General features: G+C 33.6%; 1 protein-coding gene across 4 annotated transcripts in view; it reads left to right on the plus strand.

Annotated features, from left to right (window-relative positions):
• LOC145688318 (tetratricopeptide repeat protein 39B-like) overlaps positions 1-14,287 on the plus strand; it is a 93,799-nt gene that overhangs the window by 67,044 nt on the left and 12,468 nt on the right. For all 4 annotated transcript variants that reach the window (XM_081762359.1, XM_081762358.1, XM_081762360.1 and 1 more), the window contains 3 exons: positions 4,069-4,295; positions 5,947-6,178; positions 11,024-11,143. In XM_081762359.1, coding sequence (XP_081618485.1) covers positions 4,069-4,295; positions 5,947-6,178; positions 11,024-11,141 — 577 coding nt within the window. In that variant the 3' untranslated portion in view covers positions 11,142-11,143. The remainder of the gene's footprint in view (positions 1-4,068; positions 4,296-5,946; positions 6,179-11,023; positions 11,144-14,287) is intronic.

Genomic DNA, 14,287 nt, shown 5'->3' on the forward strand with positions numbered 1-14,287 from the left:
AGTGTCAGATCATCTGTATTTCTTTTGATGAAAGTTTAAATTCTGTCGCTCAGAAGGGTCAAATGGATATAGTTTTAGATTTTGGGACGAACACAAGATATGTCCACATTTTTAGGTCATGCTACTGCTGAGGACCTTCTGATGGCATTTTTGAAAACTTGAAAGACAGTGGTTTGGATACGAAAAATATGCTGCAAATACCAATGGACGGGGCGAATGTAAACCTGAAGTTTTTGAACGACCTAAAGAAGTACTTAGATGATTCACCTTCAGATCCGAAGTTGTTGGACTTTAGTACGTGCTTCTTGCATGCTATTTAAGGTGCATTAAAACTGCAAACAACTCCGAACGGCACATTCACAGGTTTTTGCGCTGTCTGTATTACTTCAAGAACTACCCAAGTAGACGTGCAGATTACAAACGCGTAACAAGGTCACATCTCTTTCGTATAAAGTTTTGCTCTATCAAATAGGTCGAAAACCCAAAGTTATTGAAAGAGCTGTGGAAATGCTGTCACATATTAAGAAGTATGTTGATGCTTTTGAAGATTTTTTGGAATTCATGCGTTCTGTTTCTCTTGAACTAGAACAGCATCTCTCCAAATATCAGAGTAATGATCCCCTTTTGCCTTTTATGTTCACTGATCTGAGTTCACTATGCTTCGACACCTGTTGGCAAGAATTGTAAAGAATCAGGTTTTGGAATCGGCAAATACTAGTGAGAAGCTTCTCTGAATTGATTTGAAGAAGATAGAATACCTGAAGACCTTCCGTGCTGTTGACATTGGATTTGCAGCCTAAGTAGCTTTAAAAGGTAAGGTAATAAAAGATGGGAAAGTTTTTCAGTTCTGTGGTGACTATAGAAAATTCCTTGTTTGATATATACATGAAGATTTTTGTAAGAACCCTCTTGCTTTCAAGTTTGTTGAGGTGCCAACTGCTTCAATCCTACAATTATGACCAATTCGTCTATTAAGATCTGCAGGGTAACTGGTGCATTAGAAGTTCTTGTTGAGGTAAATCAATTATCTAGTATGGAAGCTGACATTGCAAAACTAGACTACTAAGATTTCTCATCAAAGGAAGAAGTAACGAAGTATCTCAACAACTTGAATCCCAAAACTGATTGATTGGACCATTCTAAGCACCGACTATTTTCAACACAGTGTTTCCAAAGAACTGATCCACTTCACACATAAAAGTACTGGTTTTGTTTCACGCCAACGCTGCTATTGAAAGAGATTTTCCATAAACAAAGAATGCCTAATAGAGAATCTTCATGAAAATAGCTTGATTACACAGCGTATTGTGTATGGTGCAGTATTTACAGTTGGTGGGGGTATTAGCTATTAGTGTTCCGAAAATGATGATCCATGCGTACAAAAGTGCATCAACATTGAGAAATGATGCTTTAGAAATGTACAAAATACGTGTAGATAATAACACAGCCAAAAGAAAGTTAGCATCAGAAGAAATAAAACAATTAGAATTGAAGAAACGATGTACGAAACGAAACGAAAACTGGTAATTTGTCAACCATACTTTTTTGTAATTGTTTTAGAAATATTAGTCTTAGAAACAATTTTAAATTCATTGAGATCGTAAATTTTTCCAAAACAAGAGTTGTATACATTTTGTAATTAGACATTTAAAGCAATGGATGGAGTGAGGAACTGTGAGGGGAGTTGGGAGCCCCTTTAAAAATGTTAAAAAATAATTCGTATTAAAAAAAAAATCAAGGCTAACTAAGACTAATTAAAAATGAAATATTCTTTTCGTGGGAAAACAATTACAAACCTGAAATTATCAAGAGTATGATTATTCCTAAAGGACTTGAAAAAAAAGTCCTTGTATTAGGTACTGGAATTTTGCTGATAATTATACTGAATATACTGGAAATATACTGGAATTCTGAAAATGCAACTTAGTAGACACCCTAAACTTATCATATCCATTTATTCTTCCTTTTTTTTTTTCTTTCTTATAAAATTTGTTTTCAACACACTATATTATAAAATTGAAAGTGACTATGTTTGTAACACTTAATCTGTTGAACTGCCCGCCCGCCCAATCTCGATCAAATTTTCAACGTAAATGTGGTTCTGGACTGGGAGTGTTTTTAGCTATTTACCTTGACGGTATAACTTGACGGGGAGGGGGAGGAGGGGCACAAAAAATAAATAAAACTTAATAACTCTTGAACCACCCGACCGATCTTGATCAAACTTTCAACATAGATAAGGTTCGGGCCTGGGATGTTTTCGTTAGTTCACTTTTACGTTGCAACCTAGGGGAGGAGGAGATATATGTAAAAAGAATAAAAATAATAGTGACAGTTTTTGTAACTTCATCACGCTTTAACCGTAGGACCGAGCTTAATCAAATTTTTAATATGGGTTAAGTTCGGACCTGGGGTGGTTTTTATCATATCACTTTGACGGTAGACCATGTGGGAGGGGAGGGGACACACACACACACACATATATATATATATATATATATATATATATATATATATATATATATATATATATATATATATATATATATATATAACTTAATAACTCTTGAACCACCCAACCGATCTCGATCAAATTTTCAACATAGTTGACGTTCGGGCTTGGGATAATTTTTATCATTTAATTTTGACGGTGCAACGTAGGGGAGGGGAGGCTGATATATATATATATTATGTAAAAAAAAATAAAAATGAAAATGACTGTCTATGTGACTTCACTCTTGAACCACTGGGCCGTTCTCGATCAAATTTTCAACCTATATGAAGTTCGAACATGAGATTATTTTTGTCATATCACTTTGACGATGTAACTTAAAGGAGGGGAAAGACATTTACAAATGATCGAAAATGACCGATATTAATGTCGAACCTATAGTTTTTGAGGTCGCTGAGATGAACAGTGACACTTCTGATGCAATTTAAATCCAAATTCAGACCCGCGAAAATTGTGGGAGGGGAGGGATAAAAATCAAAATGACCAATTTCAGTGTCGAATTCATACTTTTCGGGGTCACTGAGATGAACAATGACACTTCCGATGCCGTGAACCGCAACATGGGGAGGACAGGGCATATATAAAAATAATCGAAAATGACCAATATCAAGGAGCGCGTTAGTAATAGTAAAAAGTGACTGACTAACGAAACATATTACTATTTTTTCTTAATTTAACCCAGCAAAGTGAGTAATTGATGCTAGTGACCGAGTAAATACGATAAAATTTGTTCCATTCTACAGATACGCTACCTAACACCTTCATCACATGCTGATTGAGAAATAGAAGTCTTCTTTGGCTTACGCGAGACAAAATGGCATCCGCGCATCAGTTGCCACATCGACCAAGGTCATACGCCGAATTGGCAGGTAGAGAGACCAGCGACCTCCTCATAGCCTTGCTGCGTAATTATGTGAGATTTAAGGAAAGAGATTCAGGCCGAAGATATTTCTTTCTCATTATTATTATTCTATTAACCATTTATGGTTTCAACATTTATCGCATTAGAACGAAAATAGTAAGGGATAGCGAGTAGACCTAATGCCTTGTTGATATGGATTCACTGTCCGAGAGACAGATTATATCCTCGATCTTATTACTCTATTGTAACCAATACTTAAAGATGTATTACTTCAAGTTTGAGTATTGAATTCGTATAGTTTGAAAGTCTACCGTAGTTTCACACTATGAAACGAAACTCATTTGTTATATTATTATTACTTTTTTACTTTGTTGTTAAGTACAACTTCCGTGTGCTAAATCTTAACAGTAACATTTGAATTGTATTTTACTCATTACAATAAGATATTTTCGTGATTAACTGTGCGTGACATTTGGCAGAATTTCTTTATTTGATAATTGGATGTGGTGGCTAAGGACCTGAACCGGCAATCAAAAGAAGAAACGTTGGGTGCCTAAAAGCTCGTGTCTTTTTTTCTTTTTCTTCTCTTTAGGCTAAAAGTTAAAATCTATTCACAAGTAGAATAATAATAATAATAATAATAATCGTTAATACTGAAATTATATTAAGTAAATTAACTTGCTTTGTTTTACAGGACTGCACCACAGTACAAGCAACGGATTGCTGGGAAATCTTTACCAATGGAGAAATTCGCTGTTAAGAAATGTGAAAGGTTTTTTGCTCAAAACAAAAGTTTGGTTCTTCCTGGACTTGAGCTGCTTTACGTTTGGAATTTATTCAAAGTTCTTGGGAAAAAGTGGAGACTAGTTGAAGCAGTATATAAAGTGGTGGACAAAACTCTTTCTAAGCTTAATGACCAAGGTAAGTGTGTTCTGAAGTATATAACGAGTAAATCTTTTAGATATAAGAGCTCGTATTTTAGGCTTTTCTTCCTTTCGCTTTTTTTCTTTTCTTTCTTTCTTTCTTTAAATCCGTTTTCATACATCGATTACAAGTCTGATTCGGACCCTGTATACTGTGTAAAAAGTTTGTGGGAAGAGAAGAGGGATTTTGTGATTTAAGTATTAGAATAATATAGATGCCATATTCCTTGTTAGTCAGCAACGAAGTCTGTGTTATACTTTTTTTTTTTTTTTTTTTTTTTTAATAAACATGCAGGATTTAATGTCGTTAAATAGATCCTAAAAATTTTGTATTAATATTGTCTAAAAGATGCAAGAAAGAATTTTGAAATTATTACGCGGATTAAACGTTTATTCACAATAGTATTATCGTTGATGGAATACAGGCTTTCAATTTACCTATTATAAAGTTAACCGTATTATTTGCTATTGTCCTCCCAGTACTAAATATTTTGAGATGCTTCCAAGGAACTTCTTTATTTTTTGAACTTAAGTATTTCATAGGAGAAGTGTGTCTTGCCTTCCTAACTTCTTGAGTACACCGGTTTCTTAATAGTTTTCGAAACCAGCACTGAAGTTCATTCAGTGTACTAGCACTAGAAAGATTGTTTTTAACGTATTACTATGCATTTTGTAGGCTTTTCTCTCCGTGTTATTAACAAACGTAGCTTATTACATGGTGATTGGGTAGCGAAACGCGTCTTTTAAGTACAGGGCCGTGTCGGTGATACAAAGGTAGCATCGATTTTCAGTTATGTTTCATTCATGTACCATGAGGTGAATTTAATTTTATATCCTGGAACATGATGTTTATAAGATATGTTCAACATATCATGATAGGCAATCCAGCTGTGTGGATATACTATGGCTAATTATATGTTCTACCTTGGATAGAAATATCACGTCAATCCATCGTCATTAGTTCCTGATATGAGTTGCACCAAAAGGGAAAATAGCAAGGTTGAAGCCAGGGATACTAATATTGCAAAACTTCGTCTTTCGTAGTTATAAGATTCCAATTTGTATCACACATATTGTGAAACTAATAATTTGGTAAAATTTTGGCAATATCGTCAACAAACTTTGTGAAGGATGTCCGAAGGGGGGCGATACACAAAACTTAAAAGCAATTCTTCATGGCCTATTCACATCAAGGATAATATATTTTGCAGTATCGTTAATATACACCAACTGACTGAGAGAGAAATTTGATCTGAAAATTGTCTCGTAAGTATGTTGCCATTCACTGTCGCGTTTACCCTTTCATTTGTCCATAAAGAGTCTGAAATCTGGCAAATGAACGAGGTTGCTTGAAAAGGAATCCTGTAGCCAAGATTCGGAAATAAGTATCACATATATATGTCTAAAAGAAGGCAAGTACTTCCAGTTTCCACGAAATGTAAAATGATACTAAGCGCGTTGAAGTTAAGTGTTAAAATTGCCTTCAGCAAATTCTGATTAATGATCTAACTTACTTTCAATTTGAGTAAACTGTTCTATTTTATATCAAAATGCACGCTTGCCTTCTCAGTCGTTTATGTTCATGACTCATGATTTATTCATGCTACGTTCATGATTCTATTTTTTTCTTTCTTTCTTTTTTAATCTAGAATCCGTGTACTATGCTGATAACAGAGGATTGGTGTTACTGTTGAAAGCAGCATGTCTTCGTCAAATGGGAAGTCCTCTACAAGCTGAAGAGTGCCTAAGAGAAGTGGTAACATTAGAGAAGACAATAAAAGAAGATAATTACTTGATTCCGTACGCTCTCGTCGAATTAGCGTTAATCTACAAAGACCAAGGTGACAACGAACGGGCAGCAGCGTTATTGGAAGATACTAAGTAAGTAATTGTTGATGATTCTACACAAACAAAAAATCTAATGAATTTTTAAATAATTTAGAAGTGATTGTAGAGCTGCCTGCCCCCTTTTCTTCCGTTTGTTTCAAAGGAATACGAAAAAAATTGTGTGTGAATCTTCACACTAGCAAATAGGACTTTTTTCTTTTAATACTTCGCTTTTAGTCAAATTATTCAATATTAATATATGAATTAATCAATTTTATATTTATTTATTTATTTACACGAACAGGAAACAAATGCTTTGGAATGATACAATGCATCTTGAGTATACTAGAGTATACTATAAAAATGTGGGTATTAGAATGTCCCTTTATAACGACCACTAAATGTATATTACTATGAAAATCACCAGTTTGTAATTAGTTTAATGCTTGTTTTGCATATTTTGTATGTCGTTATAGCCCTCAGTCCGTATATTTACATAATCTAGGTTACTGTTTTATCAAAATCCATCTAAACGCTTCATTTAGGCATTACCTTTTTTTTTTTATTGTAGTACGTAATAAATTAAACATTTACACACTTTTAAATATTGTACATGTATATATCACAAGATGGATTCTCTATATATTATATGTTTTTTCGTTGCTATGACGACTTACAAAACATGTCATATCACTATCACAACAGAACATCAATCATAATAACAGAAAAGAAATTACATCTATTTCTCTTTGTTTTCTTCTTCTTCCTTTTGAACAGCTTGTGCATATTTTAGAAAAACATTTTACCCGTAAATACAAGCTATTATATTAAAAAAAAATACACAATACCGTTACATAATGTCGCCCGAAAAATGGCATTTTTTTAAATAAAAAAAACATAAATCCTGGACCGTGGGATATCACATGTTGATTATTTGAGTTTTCGAATGACCCTCGTATATGCAATAATTACAATTCATACAATCATATATCATATTTTACCTTTATATCAATATTATTTTCATATTTATCTTAATTCTTATAATTAATTTCATTTTACACAATTCAATATTGACAATAGAAGGTACATACAAATAACGTTATAAAAGTTGTTTAATTTAAAGTCCTTTCGAGGCCATCGATACGTGTTACAAGTTAGAAGTTAACAAAATCTATGTCATTTTCTTGGGCAAAACTAAGAAGATTGCGAAAAGGATATTATTATGATGATTGTATGATTGTTTTCTTAAATGAGAAAGAATCAAATATATTATATATTCAAACGAAATGCAATTTATAAATGAAATATCGACAATATCTAGAACAAAACACGATAATCAACATCATAACATAAACTAACATAAATAAAGAAAATTATCATATTAGGAATTAGTTCAAAGATTAAATTTCATTCATGTTAACTTTGGTTACAACTTCCGAAGGAACTAATGTCTTAACTAATTGCATTCATTTGCTTTTAGTATACTTCGAAGGACGCCATAACTATCATTTGTTTGAACATTTATATTATCTTCATAGAATTCAAATAAAGTACAAATAACAAACGAAATCATAATGATATTTACAGTGAAAATAAACAAAAATCAATTGATTATAGTTTTCCCGGACGCCGTAACTTTAGCTTTACATGTTTGACTGAACTGGATGAAAGTGCTGTAAGTGAGGAAAATCTGTTACCTGTTGGTGAAGTGGAGTGTGCAGAAGAAGCAAGGTTAGCATTCAGCAGCTAGAAGAAGAAGGATGTGCTTAGTTTCAAGAAAAATATTAAGTCTCACTACGTGGCAGTATATAAACACATAATGAAAATCAATGAAATTTTCCTAGAACTTAAATACTTTTCCTGTCGTCATCCGGAAAATGTGACGTCATCTGACAGTGTCACGTATATTACAAATCTGGCAAAAGTTCTTCCCCCCAACATTGACTTGGATTTATTGAGTGATGAGTGGCGGTTATTTCAACTTGAGAATTTCTTAGGAAGTCTCTGCAGTGGCCGAATAGATGATTTCTGGAGTAATTTTTTCATCTAGTTTCCTTGTGGGAACGGTGGTGCAAGTTTGTTTGTCTCTATGTCATGGCAATGCTGACGTGGAACGCGAGTTTTTACTGTTATGTCGTCTGCTCTCTAAAGATGACTTTAAGAACTCTCAATGCTAAGTTAAATATAATGTTTGGGATGAAGAAATTTGGAAATAGGCCAGAACTGGTTCCACTTACTCAGAAGCTTCTTACATCTGCTAGGTCTGCTTGCCGTAACTACAAAGCATACTTAGAAAACCTAAGAAAGGAGGAAGCCCAAAAAGAAGAAATAAAGAAGAAAGATGAAACAAAACAACAAGCAAAGAGAGAGGTGATGGAAAAATGGAGAAAGGAAAAAAGTGGCATTGAGGACATGGAATCAATCCTGCAACAGGAAAGAAAAGATGACGATATGAAAACAAAAGTAGAAGACGAACTTAAGACTTCTGAACGTCTCAAAACAGCTGTGAAGAGAAAAAACATGACTGAAGTGCACTTTGCGCAGGGTATGTTGGAGGGCTTGAAGAAAGTAAGGAAAGATTTGCAAGATGAACAGAAATAGCCCGATGACTTGCGGAAAATGGTGAATAAGAAAAAATCCTCCTTAATAGCTCACTTCTTTATAAAGAAAAACTAAGTTTGTGTGAAAATATGAAAATCTGTTAACATACGTTCTTGTTACTGCTTTTTATTTCATTTTGTATGCATCTGCATTTTAGTTAACATTTGTAATTTGTTAAAAGTTCATAATAGGGGTATAAACATAAACCACATTATTTGTTTTGATCTTATTGTGTTAAAGGAGAATGAAATTTATTACCTGTTTATAGTTTATTTTTCATTATATACGGAATGTTGGTAGAATCCATACCTGTGTTTACCAATCGTGTGGTACCAAAACAAAATTTGTAACAAACGAATTGTACAAGACAAAATTTTATTACCAGTTAATGGTAATCTAAATGCTATGTATTAATTACATTATTTTAATTTTGTATTATTGGACATAATATAAATATAGAAATTTGGCCTTACCCCATCCGGATCAAAGTTGAAATACAAAACCGTGCAAAGTATGTAATTAATAATGAACCTTGAAACAGAAGTAATCCAGTTTTTTTTTTCTTTATTATTAGCTGACAAACTTAAGTAAAATAATTTTTAATGTTAACATGTTAAAACATTACGTATTTCAGCTATGATCCAGCCGACTCTATTTTGGTTGAAAAAAAAATGTAAAATTCGATTTATGCCCAAGTTTGGCATCAAGATTTACAGTTACTTTTTGATGAGATTTTGGTCACTGTTTCAAGTGCTTTTGGTCACTTTTCAACTATATAGGAGAGACCAGATCACTACGAGCCCTGTAATTGCAAGAGGTACAGTATTTATGTAATTTTTCAGCACACCAGATTTTTACAATGTACACAATATTCTGAACTATTATTTTTGGAAAATGTCTGTAATTTTCTTCTGAACATTCCCAAATACGAAAGACCGTTCAGGATAGTCGCCAACCATCGCACATAATTTAACACAAATTCTGAAACATTATTCTGTGACAAAAGAATATGTTTAAGTTTACGTGCCATGTTCATTGCCTGCACAAGAAAATCTCTGCCGATCACTTTGAGGGTCTTCTTCCTCTTCCACCTCATTATTACAAGGATTTCTATTACTCGTAATGTCTACCACGTCTCATAATGTTAAGTATAGTCAAAAAGACTAAAAGGAGCCTAAAAATAATTTCTCAATTCTGAACATTTCGTAATACTCGTGTTCATTACAGCGACATTGTACTTATATTGAATAGGGAAATTATTTTATTCAATTTTACGAAGGAACAAGAGTATCAGAGAGAGAACCTGAAAAATATGTCAAATGAAAGAATTAAATTGTTGCGATTTCCTTACAGAAATAAATTTGTAAAATATCTTATGTTGAAATAATGAACAGTTAAACGTGAAGCACCCGTTTCGTCCATATAAAATACAAAGATTAGATTAGATTAGAGTTTAACTATCCTTTCAGCAGCAATGTTGTATGAAACGTAACCTACAACTTTACGTGGGATCCGAGCCAAACGAGCTCCGATCGGGAATTGAACTCGGGTATCCCTCTTAAAGACGCGTGCGCTATCTATATAGCCACGAGAAAGCTCATAAAATAGAAGGAAACTAAACTAATTTTAAAATAATAAAAAGATTACCTATTGGATCGTTGTATTAATTATAACGATGATGACCCATGTACAATTTTTCCTTTTTCTTTTTTTTTTTTTTTTTTAATGGAATGTTTGGTTTCACCTAGATGTTTTTAACAAATTCCTGATGAAATCAAGTATTCCATAAAAGAAGTAAAATTCTACATCGATCGTCATCGTTATACACAACGCTTCAACGGGTAAATGAATTTGTTTTGGTATAGAAGGTGTTACAATGCATTCTTTAATATTTTGCCAAATTAATTTTAGTTTGAATGGAGTTTAATTATATGTCAGCTGGATCTACGTACGGGTTTAATAATTCATATGAAAGTAGTATTCTTTATGTACTAATACCTTTTAGGCGCAGTTTGATATAATATTCAATCATAATTTTGCGTTATGTAAAAATTTTAAACTAACTTCGTCACTATTTCGCCTGCTGTAAAACATTTAAAAAAATCATTCATGGTCTGAATTGTATTAGATAAAAGAGTATCGTCTTTGGCTTCTCCAATTCTTGGTAGAAACATTAATATTAAAATATTCTACGTACAACTTTGAATAAAAAAGTTTTCTGAAGAAGGGAAAGTGATATTTAAAAAAAAATGGTGATATACATTTTAACTAACATCTCGTCCTATTTTCTTGTTCTAGGAAACATTATACATCATACTCATTAGAGTCACGCCTTCACTTCAAGATACATTCGGCCCAGCTTGAGCTTCAAGGTGAAAAAAGAGCATTGGCTGAATCAGCAAGCACGAATTTATAAAGGTAAAATATTGTATTCCTTTCTTCGAGTACTTTTGTTTCTTCCAAGCTGCTGTTAAACATTTCTGTTAGTATAAATTGCAATATGCATGCCTACATTTTCATACGAGAATCATGTTGGGAAAGAATCTGTACATATTTCAAACTATACACAAAACCATAGTAAAGATTCTTCTAAGGGAAGAGCACAGATAGCAGTCCAGAGAATATTGACTTGTTTTCGTCTTAAGAACTGATTGTTCATACAGATCAAATGATGGAATGGATGGAACTTTATTCAGTTGTTTGAAAATGAAATGGACTAATTGTTCAAATGAACTTTGCATAGGGTATCGTAGGATGAATTTCCCTATTCTACACGTGATAGAGAAGGTCAGAAGAAGCAGAAGTTACATGAATACATGTCCGGGTCTTAATATGATAGTTTCCTAGATGCAACACAGAATAGCTTTCATTTGCCATACCCCCAACTCCCGGTGGTGAAGTAAATGAAATTTGTAGTTTTACATTCCGTGGTTGTGCCCTTTAAGGTGAAGAAGACTGATACATGTACTTAATGGAAGTGAGAATATGAAATAATTGGTGGAATGAGAATGTAGGAGGAAACGAGGTAATTGCGAGGAAACCCACGGACACGATATTAACCACCACAAACCAATACAACGTACCAAAGTAGGTTAGAGAGGTTAATATGTAAGTTAATTAGTAGAAAGTTCCATACAGGCAATCACATACACCAAATAGCAGAGAACGGTGAATTTGTTGGAAAATTGTTGGACCAACATCTGTGCTACTTGGACAACAAATTTTAAAAAAATACCCACACTGATTTCAGCGCATTCTTGAGCACGTAGGGGAGCATATTACATTGGCTGTTCCAATGAGTTCTCACATGCTTCGGTGGTAGTTACACTGTCTGTAATGCGAGTTCCTTCAATTGACACTTGTACGGTACACATTTTATCCACTCCGATGAACAGTAGTCCAGGGAACACATTAGGTGATTTAAGGAGACAAGAAATGGAATGCTTCTGGTGTGGTATGCAATGGAGCGCCATCACATTGGAAGAACGTTGCATGCCTTGTGAGCAAAATAATACTCTCTAAGTGTCCCAGTAAAATATTCTACAAAAGTTGGAGGTACGTGTCACTAGTCTATTTACCGTTAGGAAGTATGGGATCAGTCAGCGTAGAATCGGTCAGGCTGTATCACATTAGTGGAGAAAAAGGCATGGGTATCGATTGTATCATGGGCTCATCGAATATTGTATACTAACTTTTTGTAAAAGTGACTTCATCTATAACTAAAATTGATTGTTTTGAACATTTGCAACTTCCCATTGACAAAATTTCACATGCAATGCACTTGTCACAGTCATCCAGTTGATGAGCACGCTGTAGATGGAATGGATACATATTGTTTTCCTGCTCATTCTGTCATACTATTGTTCTTAAGCAGATATTTGACGTGTATTTGTTTTCATGTCAAGAATTTCTTCCTGCTCCGCCGTTGTTTTGTTGTCCGTGTCCTAATGAAGGTATATTTTGGGCAACATGCCATAAATATACAGGGGAGCACTCATTGGTCAGAAAATCATGCTGAAAAATTTCGACGGTACTATAGCACTACTATAGCTAGTGCTAAAATTTCTACTATAGCACGCGTACTACCATTACGGTAGTCGTATACAATCATCATATTTCTTACTCCGTATCCAGTAAAATGTACGATATTTTGAGTCGACAAGCAGACTCCATTGGTATTACAGGTTTTGCGCTATTAAATAATATTAAGTCAGGGATGGACACATGAAAATACGTGTGCATGATTAGTATATCAATTCCCGGCAGTTCATTTGCACGAAAGTGAAGTTCCAATCTACATCACAACGCACAATACACAGTTTCTCTAATGGTAATATTAATCAATCAGGCAACATCGTGATATTTGTATAAAAAACCCATGCAGCGTTAGAAACACGGGCCGGGCACGTGAAAATTATTCTGTGGTGTATTTTGAAAACCATTAAAAACAGGATTTTGTTTCTTCGGTTGTCCTCATTTCTTGTCGAAACATCGTATGTATGTTACTAGAAAATTTGCCACCGTTCTAGTGCAGTTTGGTATTGTTCAGCTGGATGCTTCACAGCTACTTTTGTTCTTTTATTCCTCTTTGCCTTCTCTATGTGGCGAAGAGCTTATATTTGGATTGATTTTACGTTCATCTTCAGCACCAATGTTTTATGAAAGGATACCTACTCTTTAAAGTGGAATCCGAAGCACTATTGGAATTTGTATCCAAGGCAAGTACCCTACCGGGAATCGAATCCGGAACCACACACTCAGAAAATATGCGCATTCGGCCACGAGGAAGCACAGGTGAAGCGTTTCGCGAAACTTCTTATAGTGAACTAGTGAACCTTCTTTAGAATTGTGTGATTAATGGTATTCATTCTTTATCATGGATAATTTCTATATAAAATACGCTTCGGGAATAATTAAATAAAAATATAATATTTATGTATATGTGGTGTGTGTACTTACTAGTCAGTGTTAAGCCACAATTGAAGAAAACAGAAATTTGTTCCTTTAGTAATTGCTCAATTATTAATATAAGAGTTTGATCTATAATTTTGTTGCGGTAGCAGTGCGTCTATCGGCTATGAATATCTAGAAAAAGTTATTAATTTGTGTTTGGAATCACGAATCTTTCATAAGTATTAAGGACAAGTTGAATGAGCTATAGTCGATCTTAAACTCCAAATGCAGATCGGTTCTTTAGCAAGTATTATAGTTGAAATTTATTCCAAATTCCTTAGTCCTAAAAGTAATATCCCACTAACAACTGAAGTTTGCTTTGCAGTTTGGAACGTTTTTAATTTCATACACAGCAAATGTATTTTTTTTAAGTCGTTAATGGTTCATTGATGGATAAACAAGAACAATTATCTTACGTGAAATTTAATACTTAAGTAAGAAAAGTAAGAAAATAAATTAAATAAATAAATAAATAAATAAATAGAAAAATGAAAAAGTATCACGACAAAGTTACCTTTCTGAATTCTACTAAACATTGGTTAGAGTTTGTATTTTTTAAAACTTGAAATATTAAAATTCGGAAGAAATAAGACAACACTACCAGTCGTT

Source organism: Thermobia domestica, chromosome 6, assembly GCF_964235325.1.
Source record: "Thermobia domestica chromosome 6, izTheDome1.hap1.1, whole genome shotgun sequence".
Taxonomy (NCBI): Eukaryota; Metazoa; Arthropoda; class Insecta; order Zygentoma; family Lepismatidae; genus Thermobia; species Thermobia domestica.